Here is a 19,079-nt window from a genome sequence, read left to right on the forward strand (position 1 = left end):
CTCCTCTCGCCCCCTCCTCTCGCCCCCTCCTCTCGCCCCCCTCTCTCGCCCCCCTCTCTCGCGCCCCCCTCTCTCGCCCCCCCCTCTCGCGCCCCCTCTCTCGCGCCCCCCCCTCTCGCGCCCCCCCTCTCGCGCCCCCCCCTCTCGCGCCCCCTCCTCTCGCGCCCCCCTCTCGCGCCCCCTCCTCTCGCGCCCCCTCCTCTCGCGCCCCCTCCTCTCGCGCCCCCTCCTCTCGCGCCCCTCCTCTCGCGCCCCTCCTCTCGCCCCCTCCTCTCGCCCCCTCCTCTCGCCCCCTCCTCTCGCCCCCTCCTCTCGCCCCCTCCTCTCGCCCCCCTCCTCTCGCCCCCTCCTCTCGCCCCCTCCTCTCGCCCTCCCTCCTCTCGCCCTCCCTCCTCTCGCCCTCCCTCCTCTCGCCCTCCCTCCTCTCGCCCTCCCTCCTCTCGCCCTCCCTCCTCTCGCCCTCCCTCCTCTCGCCCTCCCTCCTCTCGCCCTCCCTCCTCTCGCCCTCCCTCCTCTCGCCCTCCCTCCTCCTCTCTGTAAATGTATTCACAAATGTCTACCAAGCACAACAATTAATTCAAACCTTGGGAAAAAACACCTTTGAAACCTTAGGATTAATTAAAAATTTGAACAATTAATTCAAACCTTGGGAAACACTTGGGAAACAGCTGAAACGGATGAAGAACGATATCAAACCTTGAAAAGGCACTTACTCAGGTCCCCAGCGTCGATTGTGACGTCATACCAAACGAAGAAGAAGAAGAATTGATGTCAATCGTGCAAAAAATAAAAATAAATAACCATTCATTGTGACGTCATTCGTGATGTCATAGCACCGTGTCTTGTCATTGGTTGACAGATAAATGGCCGTAACTTGGGAACCGCTTGTCCGATTAATATCAAACCTTGAAAAGGCACATCCTCAGGTCCCCAGCGTCGATTGTGACATCATACCAAACGAAGAAGAAGAAGAATTTTGGTGTCAATCGTGCAAAAAATAAATAAATCAATAAATAAGCATTAATTGTGACGTCATTCGTGATGTCATAGCACCGTGTCCTGTCATTAGTTGACAGGCGTTATTGGTTGACAGACAATATATTGGTCGTTATTGGTTGACAGACATTGGTCATTGTATCACGTTATTCTTTTTATTACTGCCAATTATTGTGCTATTATTATTATTATTAATATGCTGTTATCATTATTCTGAGATATCTTTGGGGAAAAATGGCACGATAAGGTGGAATGACACTTTAGCTGCGATATATACACCTTTCCAACACTGAAAAAAGCAATAAAATGGCCGTAACTTGGGAGCCGCTCGTCCGATTAATATCAAACCTTGAAAAGGCACATCCGCGGGTCCCCGGCAATATTCCTGGCAAGTTTTAATCAGATCGGACCAGCGGTTGTCGAGAAACGGCGGCCACAGACAGACACGCATTGCTGGAATTGTAGATAGATGGACCGTTGCAGAATATTAACCAAAATTAATTTGTGGCCACAGAACACACATATATATATATATATATATATATATATATATATATATATATATATATATATATATATATATATATATATATATATATATATATATACACACACATACATAGTAGGACTGGCATCTTGGCCTGAAGGTATGAATACCCACCTCCAAGCTGTCTAGTTTTGGTTAGAATTCCGACCATGTTATAAACTGCCATCCCGGTGTTTCACAGGCATAGTGATTCATCAATGTGTGTGCCGTTCCTCGGATGGACGTTAAACTTGGCATCCTGTCTGCCAACATTAATTGGCGGACGTTAGAGATCCCACAATGTCCTTAGAGAAGAGTAAGTGAGCTTTCGTGGGCATCATTAACAAATTACAAACTCTTGTCCTAACCTCATGTTCCTCCTGTCCCAGGGGAACAGATTTTAAAAGGGTCAGCCCACCCCAAGAGGGTTTTTCCGTCCCTTAGCTGGGCATGCAGATTAGTATAGTAGTATTATTTTGGCGCACCATGTATTTTTGGGTGCTTTAATATTTGATTTTGGGGTTGTGGTGAATCTTGGGGATGACCTTATAGATTAATAACACTGCATGACATGCACAGTTCATACAGAACAGGACTGGTTGAAAGGAGGAAAATCTTTAAGGAGTCCCTCCACCCAACTACCTGTGGTGGGTTTAGACCTGTTGGATCTTATAGTTGTTTTTTAAAATATATACACTTCAGTATTATATGCATCATCTCCCAAATATGATGCAATATTTTAAGATGATATGGGTGGTCTTTCCTTCGGAAGTACACTTCAGCATCGTCGATATAATGGGGTGGAAAATGCAAACCGGTCCACTCCTCCCACAAAGTGCCCTTATGTTAGCAATCCACCACGTCCCGTTGATTCACGTACCTCTTTCCATCCAGTTGGTCGGACGAAACACCCGCGTTCTGGGGTCCATGCAGAGCGACGGGAGGTACCAGCGATCAGGCATCCCTGATGTGCTTTTTATAGGCGGAAGGAAACCAAACATCGCCAGACGCCGCCTGTTTGCTCAACCTGCTCCTGTGGACCTTCCTTGCCAGGCACGGCCGCTCTCGATCTCCGGCCCGTGTTTGCTTTTGCAGAATACAAGTTTCTCCAAAACGCTCTCCCATATGTTCCGCAGTCGTAAACGGGGTCCGTGTGCAAATACTGGGCTCGGAGCCCAAATGTGTCCGTTAACAATAATCGCCTTTTAGTCGAACGGACATCGATAGCGAGGCGCTCTCCTCGATCGACACAAATCGGGATGTTTGCGGGGATGTTTGAAGAGCACCCTGGGAGGATCCGCTGTCGCTCTTTGTTTAATCGGCGCTAAATATTTACCCAGAATAACGACCTCGTTTGCCAATGAGGGGGGGTTTTAAAAGGCAACCTCACACGACAGGTTTTTTTTGTTGTTGTTGTTCCTGGACTTCTCCACCTGATGCTTCAAATACAGAGATTGTTTTTAATCCGGTCGTGGTCATGAAAGGTCCCAAATGCACCAATAGGGGGCGAATGCTCCAAAGGTGTGATCAGGTTTACAATGAACGTTCTCTTTGCGACATTCAAACTTAATGCTCTGCGAGCTTGGTTTCAGGTTCCAAAGCCTGGTTTCATTGCCCACTGACAAACTCTCCAATGTTGCCATGACTTTTTATTCGAGAAAAATCAAAAGGTCTAAACGGGTTGATTAAACTTCACCGTTATCTCAAGGTATCCCATGACTACCTGTATAACCTTGTGCAATGATATGGTAGGGCCTTGATCCCCTCTGTATAGAAATATTTGCGATGGGTACACAGCCATTTTAGGACAAGTGCTTTGACATCTTGATTTTTTTTTGGGGAGTGTCAAACCTCAGGTCCATTTGTATCACACCTTTCACCTCACCTTATTAAACTTAAAGTGTGAATAGTGATTGTTTACACATTTTAACACAGACATACAATTTTTCTGCAATTTCTCTTATAATAATCTGGTGATGAAACAAAGCGTTTACACCATCTTGGTGTTACCCAGAATGCTTTGACCAGCATTCATGTCAGTACCTGTACAGGTTGCTCGAAGTAAACAACAATATTGCATAAAATTCCATCATTTAATTATTTTTGGATCCTCGTGGAGGATCTCTAAGTCTTACTCACGTTGTTGTTCTTCAACTTCTTCTTGTGGACTTTTTTGTTTCACAGCCTACAGTTTTCATCGAAACTTCCTGAAACTTGGCAGATATATATGTAAAAATACCCTGCACAGACAGTAACCATCTCCGATTTTGAAAATTCCTCCTAGAAAAAAAAGTTATGACGTCGAAATCGCCTAAAAAATTATCTCTGAAACTAGGCAAGCTTTTTGAATTATGTTTGCGGGAATCGAACAGGGCATTAGCAGAGATGAATTACCACACATATGATGCATCACTATGACGTCATAAAATTGATATGACATCATTCCTATTTTTTGTTTCACAACCCAGTTTTCATCGGATCTTCGTGAAACTTGCCATGTATATGCGGAAAGCCCACGCGCAGGCAGTAACCATCTCCGATTTTGGAAATTCTTCCTAGAAAAAAAGTTTACGTCATAATATCGCCGCTAATGGAAATCGCCCATACCATTATCTCCGAAACTAGGCAAGCTGTTTGAATTTTGCTTGTGGGAATCAAGCCGGGCATTAGCACAGATAATTTATCGCAAACCTGATACATCACAATGACGTCATATTCGTTTTTATGACATCATCATTAAGAGGACGAGGATTGTAGCTCATTTGAGCTTGTTTTAATGTGTTCTCCAATAAAAATCTAAATCGACCTTGAACCATGCATTTATTATCTCCCAATTTACTTCTACTTTCATGGCCCCAATGATATCACCTTCTTGTGGTATCAGCCACACTGGATTTTCATATCCACACCTTCTATCCCAAGGATCCTCTTTCTGCACCCACACTTTTCTCATGTTTCACTCCAACACCTTATTCCACCTGAATTTTAGTCTGCTGCTTCTCCACCTGCATCCATGTCAAAGACCTGACTGACAACATACACCAACCAATGCAGAGGTACTTCTTCCCACCTGACATCCTCATGCCTCATTTTTTCCCACTGAGAGATATTGACTCTCTGCAGCAATCTCTCCTTTTCATTTCTCAAGGTTGAAGCCTCCACTCCATATGCGAGAACTGGTTTTATTCCACAAGATAGTGTACTCGACCAAGGTTGGGTTAGTAGTCCTTTGTGGCAGCATGTTGGGTCACCCAATCAAGATTGGGCTATTTATACTTTAGTATCGAATCATGCTCGCTCATTGTAGTCCTGTGGCGAATGTGAACCCTTTTGGTTCACGAGTCAGTAAGTGACCACGATATTCGTTATTGGTGTGTGTCTGTCTGTCTGTTGGGTAGTCAATCTATCTATCCTTATTATCAGTATTTCTGTCGATGTTTGTCTGTCTCTGTCTGTCTGTCTGTATGTATGTCTGTTCAGTCCAGTGCTCCGTTAATACAATGGCGATTTCGATGAAACTTGGTTGGTAGGTTCATACCATGACCTAGTTGTGTGCAAATGAGAAACGTTGCTATGGACCCATCCGTTGCCTAGCAACGGACGTTTGAAATTTTCAAAAAAAATCTCGAAAATTAATTTTATCAAATCAAAAATCAGGCCACGAGCGACTGGGCAGTACATTCAGCCATAGTGTCAAAAATTTCCAGCCGGATCCTATGAAAACTGTCGGAGAAGATAGACTTTGAATGAACCCTGGTCGAAAACAATAAAAAAAACGAAGTTTGTTATATCTCGGAGACTATAAATCAGATATACATGAAACTGGTATGGTAGGTTCATGGTATGTCCTAGTTATGTGTGAGAGAGAACCGTTGCTATGGACACTTTTGTTGGCTAGTAACGGCTGAAAAACGTCTAAATTCGACTTGATCGACTACCCATGTCCGCCTACCGGCTTGTCTGTCTGTCTGTCTGTCCCGAGCATAGCTCTGTGGGTTTTGATCCAATCCTGATAAAATTTTGGTGGGAGGTTTATATCATGATCTGGTTGTGTTTTCCTGAGAATGGGCGAAGCCACACCCAAAAAACGTGTTTTTAGGGGTAGCCGGTTTCAAGTTACATCTTCTCCAAGGGGGTTTGTCAAATCTGGCAGGAGTTTCAGTATTTGGTGAGCCCAATGGCACCTGCATCGCCCCACAGAGCTCGATTTTTCATTTTTGTCCAAAGGTCAAGGTCACAAGGTCACGAACGTAGAAAATGTCAAAAAAATAAATAAATTGGGCATCGAGCTCCTAGAGTTTTCAACTGTTTCGAATGAAAGTTCGTATGCAAGTAGTGCTCTTCGAGTACGACAACTTTCATCATTTCCGTTTTTCCCGATTCCCGCCATAAAAAAAATTAAAAAGGCGAACTACGTTTCGGATTTCGCAATTCGTGGTCGATTTAGTGCTCTTCGATTACGACAACTTTCATCATTTACGTTTTTCCCGATTCCCGCCAGTTTGCCCGTGGCGTCCCCTCGAAGGTCAAAAAATAAAAAAAAGGCGAACCATGTACATTGCTCGTGAACCATCGCAGTCTCCAGACTTGTATTTCTTTATTTCCATTCTGCATATGGAATATAGATCCAAATGGTTTTGTTTATTAATTTTTATGCAGCCTGTAGCTGCTTGGCTGCAACATTTTTTTTTTTTTCTGGGGAGAGTGGCTGTGCTGCTGATGCCCTGTTAGGGTTACACTGGTACTCATTTTGCCGACATCAGACGGATGACAGGCTGAATCAACCCATCTGCTGTTAATTCAATGCAACGACAGGGGCTTTAACTCAAGACCCTAAGATCTTAAGCCAGCCACCTTAACCATTAAGCCAACATCAGGCTTACAAATGGTTTGATTCCCGACAAATAATTTACCTGTGAATGCCACACGGATCACCCAGAGTGCCGTTATTTATTGTTTTAACATCACTTTAATTAAGAATGAAATTTTTTTTTAAAATAGTATGTTGACCTACGACATGTTAAAATTATGTAGTACAGCAAATTGTAGGGAAATTGGCTTAGCGGTATAGAATGGACACACACACACACACACACACACACACACACACACACACACACACACACACACACACACACACACACACACACACACACACACACACACACTTAGAGGCCGGGGTTCGAGGTTTGCCATGACGGGAAGCACTCAAGTTCATCCCGAACTCCTGGACCTGAGGCCACCAGTCGCAGATAACTCCGCGGCCCGGTGGGATGTGAAGCAACCATGAATGCCGATTGGTACTTCAATCCTGGCAGGTTGTCACAACTTCACATGGGCAGCTTACCTTTTGCATCAAGCAAGTTTCATGCCCTCAACGCACACCTGGATTACTGCCGAGCGATACAGTGAGAGTGTGCTGCCTAACATGACCAAATCACATGGGGTAGAACTTCCCAGCTAACACTACGTATGGACTATGCTCGACCAATGGAGGAAAAGACTCGACAAACTGGATGCATTCACCCAATAAACAAATTTATTAACAGCAAGGGTGAGGAAAGGTATGTAGACAAGCAAGCAAATGTTTTATTACAACAATATTTGGACAGCAGGGGAAAGCAAAGATTGGTGAGGTGGGAGAGTGAGAAAGGAGGGGGGGGGAGCAAGGAGGGGTCAGGTCAGGCAGCATGAGGGGAGGGCAAGGGAAGTCAGTATGTGGTGAGGGCAAGGTAAGGCAGTGTGAGGGGAGGGTCCATCTGGACATAACCACCATCCAAACATAACCACTGTCCAGATATGTCAAGGTAAGGCAGTGTGAGGGGAGGTAAAGGTAAGGCAAAGTGAGGGGAGGGTCCGTTCAGACATAACCACCATCCAGACACGTCCGAAGATAACCACCGTCCAGACATAACCACCATCCAGATACGTCAAGGGGAGGGCAAGGTAAGGCAGTGTGAGGTGAGAGTCCATTCGGACATAACCACAATCCGGAGATAACCACTGTCCAGACGATGAGTATAATAAAAGGGGGGTGGAGAGAGGGTTAGAGAAAGAGAGGTGGACGAACGAAGAAGCAGGGGGGAATGAGGAGGGGTGGGGGAACGAGGAAGGGTGGGGGAGGGGAAGGCAGTGTAAAGGGAGGGTCCGTCTGGCCATAACCAACATCTGGACAGATCTGGAGATAACCAGCATCCGCAGATAATCACCATCTGGATATGTGCAGAGATAACCACCATCTGGGCATAACCACCATCCAGATACGTTCAGAGACAGAAAAAGAGAGAGAGGTGTGGGAGGATACTGCGCTGTATTCGGAGGAGATTGAGCAAACACGGAAAAAGAGAGAGAGGAGTGGGGGTAGTGGAGTTATCAGAGATTGTTATACTTGATGAAGCGCGCGCGCGCGCGCGCGCGCGCGCACACACACACACACACACACACACACACACACACACACACACACACACACACACACACACACACACACACACACACACACACACACACACACACACACACACACACACACACACACACACACACACACATCATGTGACAGGCAGAAATAATTTGTAGAGAAATGCAGAGAGTAGTTGGCACATCTGGGATCGGAGACAAGCAAGCTGGTGACCGGAGGGCTGGTGAAGCATGTGAGCAAGTGAGGTTTGGGGCAGGGAACGAGCCCAGTCAGCGGAGAATTCCCAGATGTGTCGGCACATACATACTGCATCGCACCATCTGTCTATTGCTTTCCCTAAATCTATTTCATTCCCTTTGAATGCACAGAGCATCAACAAATAGCCCTTGTCCTTTCCAGAGTTGGCTTACTGACTCGCACTTCACGTGGCTTCTTCGAAACTATACACATTCACTATTTTCACCTCTCCTTACATGTTGCATTAGACTCTCTTCCTTCCTCTTCTTTCTTCCCCTTCCCTCTCTTTTGTTGGGACCAACGTCAGCCTGCTGGCTTGTGTCCGGTGAACGAGAGGCCACAAACATGCCTCAAACTTCACTCTCTTCTCTCTCTACCTCTTCCTTACCTTGTTTCCCCAGAATGACTGAGGCACCTGTGTTGTGGAATTGTGACTAGGTGACTGACTAAGACTAGGCTCCTGTGACACTGCTTGTAAATACGTGTTCCCTGTTAAACTCTATAAGCCATTTCCCAAACTGCCCGATTGTCATCTTTTATTGGTTCCACATAGTATGTGAAAATAGTGACAGGGAGTTCAGCCCTGCCATTTCGTTATGGTCAGCCATTCGCCAACGTTCCACTTATGGTGTCACTTGGCCATCTGACTGATTGCAGTGGAGCCCTGAGAGCACTGTACTCTATTTGGGGGGGTTTAATTCACCAGAAAGGTAAAGTGGGGTTATATGCTGGATTTAACCTTAAATGTTTTAGCATCTGTGGTTGCTTAGAAACTTGCCGCACTGCGCAGTTACTTGAACCTTGGAGATTATAGCGTGCGCGGGATGGAGGGCGGAAAAGGCGTGTACCATAGGCGTTCGCCAGGACGGAAGCGCGAGGGTTTATACTCTAACCCACAATGAATAGATAGACAAACAATCTTAATAAATAGGGTTTAATGAACATAAATCAAATGTTTTAATAAAAATAAATCAAAGCATGAGTTAATATAAGGTGAGGTAAACTAGAACTAATTTTGAGACGCCTCCACACAGATACAGAAACAGACAAGGGGAAAGATAAAATAAAAGAAAATCCCTTCCTTTATTCTGGAACTTAGCTGGGTGTCCAAAGATGGCCTTTTAGGAGCTTGGAGATCGAACTGCATCATCCTGCATGGGAAACCACACTCAAAATGGTGCCAAACCGCGCTCTACGCGGGAAGCATACATGATAATTAATGCGGGTAGTCCTCCTTTTTAAGGGCCCACAAACCTTTGTACAGTTTCTTCTCATGAACGAATGTGCCGACCCTGCTCCTCTCTTACACCAGGTCCGCTCGCCACAAATGGTCACCGCCTTTCTCCTTGACTATATGACGAGATGATTTCTGAGGCCCTGAGATAAGGCCACGAGGCGTGCTCTTCTTCTCTTCTCCTCAGAAACGTACAACTTCGCGACTCAGCTGAACAGTAATGGTGAGTGTCTTGCTCCAGCACACGGGCAAATTCACACAATATTAACAATGAGAATCGTGCTGCTATATTTTGTTTAAGCGTCGAGGAGAAGCCAAAGAGGTCCTATGTGTTCTGACCGCCATCTCCTCATTGCAACTATCTGCTCTCCGATCATGCCCTCCTCTCTCACGTCACACCAACCAATCCCAAGCCTCTGTGCATGGCCTGCCGGTTGTTGTTAAAAGGGTCGCTCCTTTTTATAGCTGGATTTGTAAATTCAAAAACTTAGGAAAAGGTCACAGGGGCAATCACATACTGGGAGAAATTAGCCTTAAACCCTTCCTAATTAACACAGCACCACCCCCATGTGGTGACACATAACAATCTTAAGCTGACAGTCTTCCCTACTTGTATTACATGGAGATGTCTCCTGCTCATTCACATACAATATTACTCCATACAATCGTACCTTTACTATGAAGTTTCTCCATCTGCCAACAAACATAACAATACTCATGAAATAACTGTTGTGCTTCCATTCTCCCAGAGGGATGAGGGTGGGGCAGGGGGTCCACGAAGTCCTGCTTGTCTACAACCGTCACAATCATATTTGTTACCTCTGCCACCGAAGGTGGACAGAGGTTATGTATTCCGCCTTGTGTGTTTGTCTGTGAGTAGGATATCTCATAAGGATCTTGACACTAGAATTTTTAAAGTGATTCCTTCGGTGTCAAGAACAAGCCGATTAGATTTTGGTTTTGGTTCAGGTCCAGATCCAGATCCGGCTTATCAGTGGGATACAAACCGTAACCTGTTCAGCCTGGTTGAGGTATGCACTCTACCGGGTATCCCTCTAACTGTATACAATGTTTTACCAATGACATCCGCGTGACAGGTCCAAGCAACAACGCAGTGGTAATTCCGACACGCAGACTGTACTGCATACACCTTCGTTTCTTTTCCTAGCACACTGTCTATTTATGTACGCACATAAAACATTCACACAATACAGATTATAATTGTAAACCTAGCGACAACATCCTTGAGTGCACAAACAAACAAACGGAAGTTTGGCGATAGTTTCCCTTGTGGTCATTTCTGAGCCTTCTCATGACCAAATGAACACGGACCCTCAAGAGTGCGCCGAGCGTGAGTGATCCGCCCCTTGTAAGTGCACTCAGCGTGCAGCGTTCGTGGCACAACGCTTTGTGCGGAGGTTTGAACGGCACTCGCCATGGAATTGAATCCACACCGCACATCCAAGCATGGAAAGTACAGCGAAACATGCAACTACACCGGAGGGTATACATTGAACACGACGCAATAACGACCCAAAAAACAAAACAAGGAATGAGATACAGATATTGAAGTGATTCTTTCCGGAGAGCACACTCGCACCAACAGTTTGGTAGCTATCATGTGCAGTCTGTGGCTGCTGTTTGCATAATTTTCTGGGGGTGCAGCTCTGCCACTGATGCAGTACCCTCGATTACCAGTACACTGGTACTCATTTTACCAACCTCGGAAGGTTGACAGGCTGAATCAACCCGCCTGGTGTGAATTCAACGTAAAAAAAAATAAAAAAAAAAGTGCTCAAACTCAAGACCCTAAGGAGGAGAGGAGATTGGGACCATACTCTATGCAGAGCGTTGGTGCTGCTTAAGCAGTCTCCTTGGCTATTGGGCACAATCCTGGATGGGTCACCACTCCGACACAGTACACCAGCATGCTGGCACTCATTTTGCCAATCTCGGAAGGATGACAGGTCGCGTTAACCCCACCTGGTATTAATTCAACAGCTGAGCGGGATCTGAACTCAGGACCCGAGGATCCAAAGCCCGCCACCCTAACCATTAAGTCAACACCAGGCAACAGTTTGGTGAGAGAGGACAAGTTCGCTTCACGAACCGCACTTAAGTGTCGTAATGGTTTGAGCGTCCCCTCCGAGTCTGGGAGGTCTGAGATTCAAACCCTGTCTGAGTCATACCAGCCTTCCTCGGCATTTAAAAAGGATAGAGTATGGACATAATATGGGCCTAATGTCCTCCCTCCTGTGTTGAACCTCCTTGTAAAGAAGGGAATCCCTATTGTTATTATTATTATTATTCCTGTATTATTATTATGATTCGAAGTGAAGCTGAGCAAATCCGTTGCAAATATACATTGAACGCACGATGAGTGAAGCTTACATCGATTTTATAAAAATTGGAAACAAGTTCAGAAAATGTGGAAGAAAGATCAGCAAAACATGACGTCATACCTCCTCGATAACACCTCGACAAGGTCGTTGATGTAACCTCAAACAAAAAAAAGCTTCACAATATCATCCCTCGTGGAAAATATCGCATTGAATGCGACTTTGGAGTTCTTGATAGGGAAAAGCAGATTGTTCGATTTGTTAAACGTTTTTTTAGAAAAAGTCAGACTACCCAGCTGCTTAATGTTCCCTTCGATGTACGGATCACTCACTTTCTGATGCCAAGCCCTGCTTGCGAATCACCAAGACGGCAGTTTGCAGCTGATGGAGGTAAAAGACCTCCCCAACTCTGTGTAGGCTATCGGTCACCTCCTCGATGGTGAATGAAAACTTTCGCGAACTTTGTCCGCCGTTCCGATCCGTACACGCGCGTATTCTCAAAACTGCCTTATCTGCATGAGATACCTGGATTCGAACCGTGCCACTGGTCGTACGGTCGGGTCGTCGTTGAAGTGAAAGGCCTGCGAGCGCCTGGCAGCTCTGTGCATTCCGCATCAGCATCTCTGCCAAATGCTCTTTGAAGTTCCTCCAAAAAGCCTTTAGACCGAATCTAGCCTGGCCAGGCCTAATGTGCGCCACCTGAACACTGTTTTTATATGTAGTCAAGCCGAACAACATGGAAAGGAGCGATGGCTGCTTCCTTCTCGCCAAACATTTCGTATTACCCTTTAGCCCACGTCTGTTTTTTTCCGCAATATTCTTCCCACCTGGTCCGAGTCAGTGTTTCCTTGTCGGGTTTGTCTTTATCGCAATAACTGAACCAAACACCTGTCAGGTACTCCAGAATGGTTCACCATCATTCACAACGGGCTATTTTACAAAGTATATTTTCTCAAGCTTCCTTCGAAACTGCGCGAATTATTGCTGGCAACTCCGAACCCTCTAATTATGTCAAGCAAGCATCTTGCTTGAAATGATTAATAATATTATGCTGTACATTTCCACGTACAGGTGGAGGATGTGGAGTAGGTGTAGTGATGTGACATCAACGGCTTCAGCACATACATGTTCGGTGGGTACATATGCTTCTTCTTTCAGATGCAGCACAAGCATATGATGTAGTATCATTGATTGAGGTTATTGCTGTGCCCCTGATGCAAATACCCTCTGCAGATTAAGGAAGGAATTTGGAATTTGTCCAGGGTGCCGGCGAAAGCTCGCCCACTCTTCGCGAAGGACACGTCCACCAATTAATGGCAGCAGCTCGGAACGCTGAGTTTAAGGTCCATCAGAGGGATGGCACACACGTTGATGAATCACCCTGCTTTGAAACACCGGAATGACAATTTATAGCTGGGTCATGATTCAAACCCAGGGTAGACAGCTTAGAGGTGAGTGTGGGTACCTCCAAGGCCTAGACCATCCTGCCAGCCCCACATAATATATGCTGACACTCGGCTTTACTTGGGAACACCGAGCCACTCCAGCAGGTGGCGCGAACTGTCCGTCACAGACCGCACGAGTCCAAATCGAACACAGCGACCCCTCCAAGTTTAGAGACGGTGGGAATGTTTGGCTCGATTGCATGTGTGCCATGCATGTTTAGAAAGCCAAACAAAAGCCCTAAATCTCTCTTTATCGACTCATTAGAAGCAACAAACCGCTTGATACAGGATAGATTTTGCAATGAATAACGATGTTTTTAAGCCACAAGGAGCTTAAATAATATATAATAAGTTGTAAAAATAAAAATGAAAATTATGATTCCTATGATCCTTTGTGGTCTATTCCGTTCAGGGGATTTTTGGGCAGCACTCTCCTTTCATAGGTAACATTCTAACAGCAATCCCTAGTTCATTCGCTGAGCGCATGAAGTCGAAGAGTCAACCGCAATGTGCACACTGGCATTACGTTTCAGACCAGATCAATTTGGATGGAGGATGCAGATTACCTCTCCTTGAAGGCCACCGATGAGCAAGCTGGGTTTTTATTAACAATCCGAGAATGACATGTTAATATTTCCAGAAGACAGCTGTTTCCATAAGCTGAGACTCCAAATCCTTAATATAATGTTGCCTTCTCCTGCACTCTGGCCCTCCAACCCCTGGCATACCAATTCAGTGTCCTTGCCTTTAGGTTACACTTTTATTGGATAAGGTTTCTGATCTACAGTAAACCCTCGCCATCCGTAGCGGTTACGTCCCTGAGATCACTGCAAATGGTGAAACCATGAATACTGATACGAAGGGCTGATGGAAAGATGGGGGATAGGTTCCTGACACACAAAAATATCCATATTTCGACAAGAATGAACAAGAAGGGCACGCGGTAGAGCGCATACCTTCACCAGGCTGAACAGGCCACGTCGTGTATCCCACTAATAGGCCGGATCTGGATCCGGACCTTCAAAATAGAATCATCTTGTTCTTGTCAACTCCCAAACTCATCCACCTCATCTTGTCATAACTCGTCTTCAAGTTTTTGAAATATCATGCTATAAATCGTTTTTGGCCCAATCTCTCAATGGTGAAGAATCACTTTAAAATTTCTCGTCTCTGGATCCGGATCTTCACCAAAATTGTCGCAATCCATCCTTGTCACACACCTAACCTATCCACCAAGATTTATCCGATTCCTTCCACAACTTTTTGAGATATTTTGTTCACAAACAAACAAACAGACAGACAGGAGTGAAAACATAGCCTCCGTCCACCTTCGGTGGTGGAGCTAATGATGTAAAACTGCATGAAACAAGTGATTAATGTACGATCTACGATAAATATTTTATTTCTGTACTGTATTAATCTTCATTGATATTGCGGACATGTGACCGCCTGAATGTTGTCATGTACAAAATAACCAATGTGCACCCACACACGTCTCTGTACTGACTGTTTGTCTGAATGACACTGTGGGGGGGGGGGGGAATCTGGAAGTAAATATGCAATTTGCTTGTTGTGTCCACACTCATCATGTATACTAATCATTATTTCATGTGCAGCCTGTGGCTGGTGGTTTGCATCGATGCTGAGATAGTGGATGTGCTGCTGATGCAGTGCCCCCTTCTGGTTGGGGCAATAATTTGGATTTCGACCACAGTGCTGCCAAATATTTGGACTCTAAAGTTATTTGTAAATTTGTCTTTCTTTCCTTTTCCTTCTCACCCAAAATGGAGGGGTCTATCGAAATAGGTAAAATAATAACCAGAGGGAGCCAGGAACATCGTGTGTGAGGGAAACATTTCTCGCAGCAAGCGACGTGTGGCTGGGGTGAGGGGAGTGGGAGAGGAGGTGGAAGCTACAAACTCTAAACTCAGGGTATAGATACAAGTCTGTGAGGGAAATAACATGGGCTTTGTGGCTGCAGCCTCAGAGGCTGTTTTAAGTCTGCAAAGTGATGCCAAAGTGACCAGTACAGCAATTTTTGGCTAACAGGATGACTAAATAGTCCGTCAGCAAAGAGGCAAGCCTGACGTTGGCTTAGCAGTTAGGGTGGTGGCTTGGTATCCTTGGGTCTTGAGTTCGAGCCCCGTTGGCTGCTGATTTAACACCAGGGGGTTGACTCAGTCTGTCATCCTTCCAAGGTCGTTGAAATTAGCACCAGTGTACTAGTTAGGGGCACTGCATCAGCAGTATAACCATGCCCATAACCAATGATGCAACCAGCAGCCAAAAAGGCTGCACATGAAGGGAAGTGAAGCAAAGAGACTGGTAGACTACCATTGTATCCTAAAAAATCGTCTAAAAGGTAATGATAGTCCATTAAAAATGCATTGAGAATCCACTGAAATGTAAGTGAAGTGATGCCTAACTTGGCTGTATAAGCGACGGTGGACATATATTTGGGTGTCATCAGTAGGCTTTGGACACCAGACAGGAAGCAACCCGCCCCGACCAAAGACAATGCCTGTTTTGTATAACTGGGTTACTAATGGTTGTGATGACAGGGATTGGAGACAAGTTTGTAACCACAACCGCAATACTACGAGACATCATCAATACTATGTCACCAATAACAAAGTGTCACGCATGTGCAGGCACAACTGCTGTATTTTGAAGGTTATATTGTTGTTGGAGAGAGGGTGGTGGGTAGTGTTGTTCATCCTGGGCTTCAAAGGTTGCAGACTCCATCATGGTCGACTGGTGTAAGTACATGTGAAATAACTGATAAAAATTCCTGAGGGAATGCATTGTTGTGGCATTCCATGCCTGGATGTCATTAGTGAGTGGGCTGGTTTCTTTTGACCATCACTGATAGCTACGTAGAAATTTGGCTGAGACTGTAGAAGCTGAACCGTCGAAGCTTGGAAATGCAAATACTTATTGCTTTGCCTTTGCTGGATACGAATATACAACCTCTGGGATGCCAACACATGCAGCGTCCCTTCTACCATGCCCACTGTTAACCAGGGTATCGCCATATAATAGCGTATTCTTTTTGAAAGATAATATGGGATCTATAACATGCACAGTACCATATGAGTACTCTCATCTGTTAGCCCTTCCCATCCCCCAATTAGAACTACAGTTTTAGCCGGACTAAGTCGATGCCATCGGAATTCTTCCCTAAAAGTGAGCAAGGACACCACATTGCTAAGTTGGACTCCAAAGGGCATCCTCCGTTGTGCACAGTCCTTCCTGGGCACACCTCAACTCTCATTCACCTACAAGGGCTTCATCCAGAGCTTGATGGAATACTGCTCTCCCCTCTGGATTGGCACCCTTACCTCACACCTTACTCAAAATCACTGGAATCTCCGGCGATTAAGCTGAGTCTATGGGCCTTTCACTTTGCCGTCGCAGACAGATCAGTGGTCTCTGTCTTTGACTGCATCCTTTCTCGTCTTGCACCTTCTGCTCTTTCTGTGCTTTGGCCCGTCCTGATTTCTCTGAGGTGCATACGGTCCACCATCAACCAGCGCCAGATTTAGGACTGTGAAGGCCCCGGTCATCCTATGACAATAGTTCTCACTTCCCCACACCTACTACAATTTTGACTTCTGAGCATAACAACTTTTTTATCATTTAGAACACAAATCTGCATCATATAACAATTTTATTGAGTATTTTAGAATATATACCTGCAGATACAGAAGGAACATACAAGCTGAATAAGAGCATGAGCAGACAACTGAAGCAAGAACACTCCCCTTTTTGCAGTGTATGTACAGTGACTACAGTTTATCATATGATGGCAAACCATACTGTCAATCAAGTTGAAGAACAGGCAGCGTGGAAAGCACAAGCCCTTTTTAAAACACAATTTTGTGGAGGCCCCCATATTGTCAGTCTGCCCTGCCCTAAATCCGGCCATCAACCCACTTCTGGGGAAACACCCAAAATCCAGGCTCACTACTCACCTCCACTCATTTGTTCCTCTTTCATCCCACCTGTGGAACCAACTTCCACACACTCTTCAATTAAACTCTTTTCTCCACGTCTTCAAGACACCTGTCCAACACCATCTCAGATCATCTCCCTTCCAAAACCATGATCTTTTCTACCCCCCCCCCCCCCGTTAACCTTCCCCCCCACCCTTAAAGCAACCCCTTTCCACATTTTGAGTTCTTCATTCCTGAGAGTGTTTGCTTCTGTATCAAACAATCATATCCACCCACTGTGTCGTCATCTTCTCGTCATTCTTACCCACATCCCTTCTTTGTCTGTCCCCATCTATTTTGTTCCCCAGCCCTGGTGTTGTTGTTTCCCCTCTCTTTTTACTGTTCCTTTTGTTCTGTTGTCTCCTTATTTAATCAGTGTTTTGGTTCTTCCATGAGGCTTCACTCTATCCAAAAAAAGGGAAGCCATCATTAGAGTGTTCTTGCTGCCTTGTGCAGCCTGCACAACACTTTCATGTGACAATATGTCCGTAACAACATTGTATCAACTACAACGCCACTCTGTAGAGCACATACTTTCACCAGGCTGATTGTTTTTTTTTTTGTTTTTTTTTTAATCTCACTGATAGGCCAGGTCTGGATCTGGACCTGAACCAAAATCGAATCTGCTTGTTCTTGTCATCTAACCAACTCGTCCACCAAGTTTTGTTGGAATCCGTCAAAATCTTTTTGAGATATCCTGCTATATACTGTTTTTTTTTTTTGTGTTCCCTGGGATTTCGAGCTCCCGAGCTCAACTACGCCATTGACAGTGAAGCAGAAGACAAAAGTGGTTTCTCTGTGGTATGAGATTAAATCATATGTCGACACCCGCCGGAGGTTCTGCCTGGAATATGATCTCAGAACACGTTATGGACCCACAAATTGTGCCATTCAATGTATTGTGAAACATTTTGAGCACAGGGTACGGTGCACAACCAGAGCAAGGGAAACAGTGGTGGGCCAGCATCAGCCACCAAGGGCCAAGCCAACATCGATGCCGTGCGGGATTCTGCAGTGGACAGTCCCAAGAAGTCCCACCACTGACGCTCCTGGGAACTAGGCATCAAACCAACATCAGTCTGGCGTATCCTCACTAAGGAACTGAAACTTTTCCCATACATCATCTTTATTGGGCATAAACCGAGTCAAGATGACATGAGGCTTGATACGTGCAATTGGCTCAATGACAGGATGGACTGGTACCCAAACTGGATCAACCTGATCTGGTTCAGTGATGAAGCCATTTCCACTTGAACGGTGCCATCAACAACCACAACAGCATTTTCTGGGGGACAGAATCACGTGAGATCAGTGAGAGGGACCTGAAAGGGCCTAAGGTCATATTATTCTGTGCCTTAAATGGCACATGGGGAATGCTCGGGCCTTACTGGTTTGAGAATGACAACAGCAGGACGGTGACGATCAATGGTGAGGGCTACCAAGCTGTGCTCCAGAAGTTCCATAATGATCTCGCCCAAAAGGTCATCCCAAACCAGCTCAGCATGACCTGGTTTATGCAGGATGGTGCACCCCCGCGGACAGCTGGTGAGACCATCACTTTCCTGCGGCAGCTCTTCAGAAACCGCCTCGTTGCCCTGGGTACCGCTCATGACTGGGCACCCCATAGCCCAGACTTGAACCCTCTGGACTATTGGTTTTGGGAGGCTGCCAAGGGCTCTGTCTATACCAACCACCCTGCCACACTGGATGATCTGAAGCAGGAGGTGTCAGACAACCTCCAGGCAGTGCCACATGAGACCTACAGGAAAGTTGGACAGAACTTTGGAATCAGGATCAATGCCTGTCTGAACCGTGGAAAGGCACATATCGGGAACGTCAATTACAAGGATTTTGTGTAAATGCCAATTTCAGACCTTGGGCTCTCA

The 19,079-nt window shown here is 45.6% G+C and overlaps 1 protein-coding gene and 1 long non-coding RNA gene across 3 annotated transcripts in view; one reads left to right on the top strand and one right to left on the bottom strand.

The window, feature by feature from the left end:
- The window catches only part of LOC147013923 (uncharacterized), a 36,977-nt gene extending 33,855 nt beyond the window's left edge, over positions 1-3,122 (bottom strand). For both annotated transcript variants that reach the window (XM_085851293.1, XM_085851292.1), the window contains exon 1: positions 2,403-3,122. In XM_085851293.1, coding sequence (XP_085707419.1) covers positions 2,403-2,523 — 121 coding nt within the window. In that variant the 5' untranslated portion in view covers positions 2,524-3,122. The remainder of the gene's footprint in view (positions 1-2,402) is intronic.
- LOC147013925 (uncharacterized) overlaps positions 1-17,340 on the top strand; it is a 30,160-nt gene extending 12,820 nt beyond the window's left edge. Inside the window, exons 2-3 of the long non-coding RNA XR_015050566.1 lie at positions 9,493-9,637; positions 12,825-17,340. This is a non-coding gene — a long non-coding RNA (uncharacterized LOC147013925). The remainder of the gene's footprint in view (positions 1-9,492; positions 9,638-12,824) is intronic.
- Positions 17,341-19,079: the final 1,739 nt, after the last annotated feature.

This window comes from Eptatretus burgeri, chromosome 13 (genome assembly GCF_056783735.1).
Source record: "Eptatretus burgeri isolate ZD-2024b chromosome 13, Ebu_testis_v1, whole genome shotgun sequence".
NCBI lineage: Eukaryota > Metazoa > Chordata > Myxini > Myxiniformes > Myxinidae > Eptatretus > Eptatretus burgeri.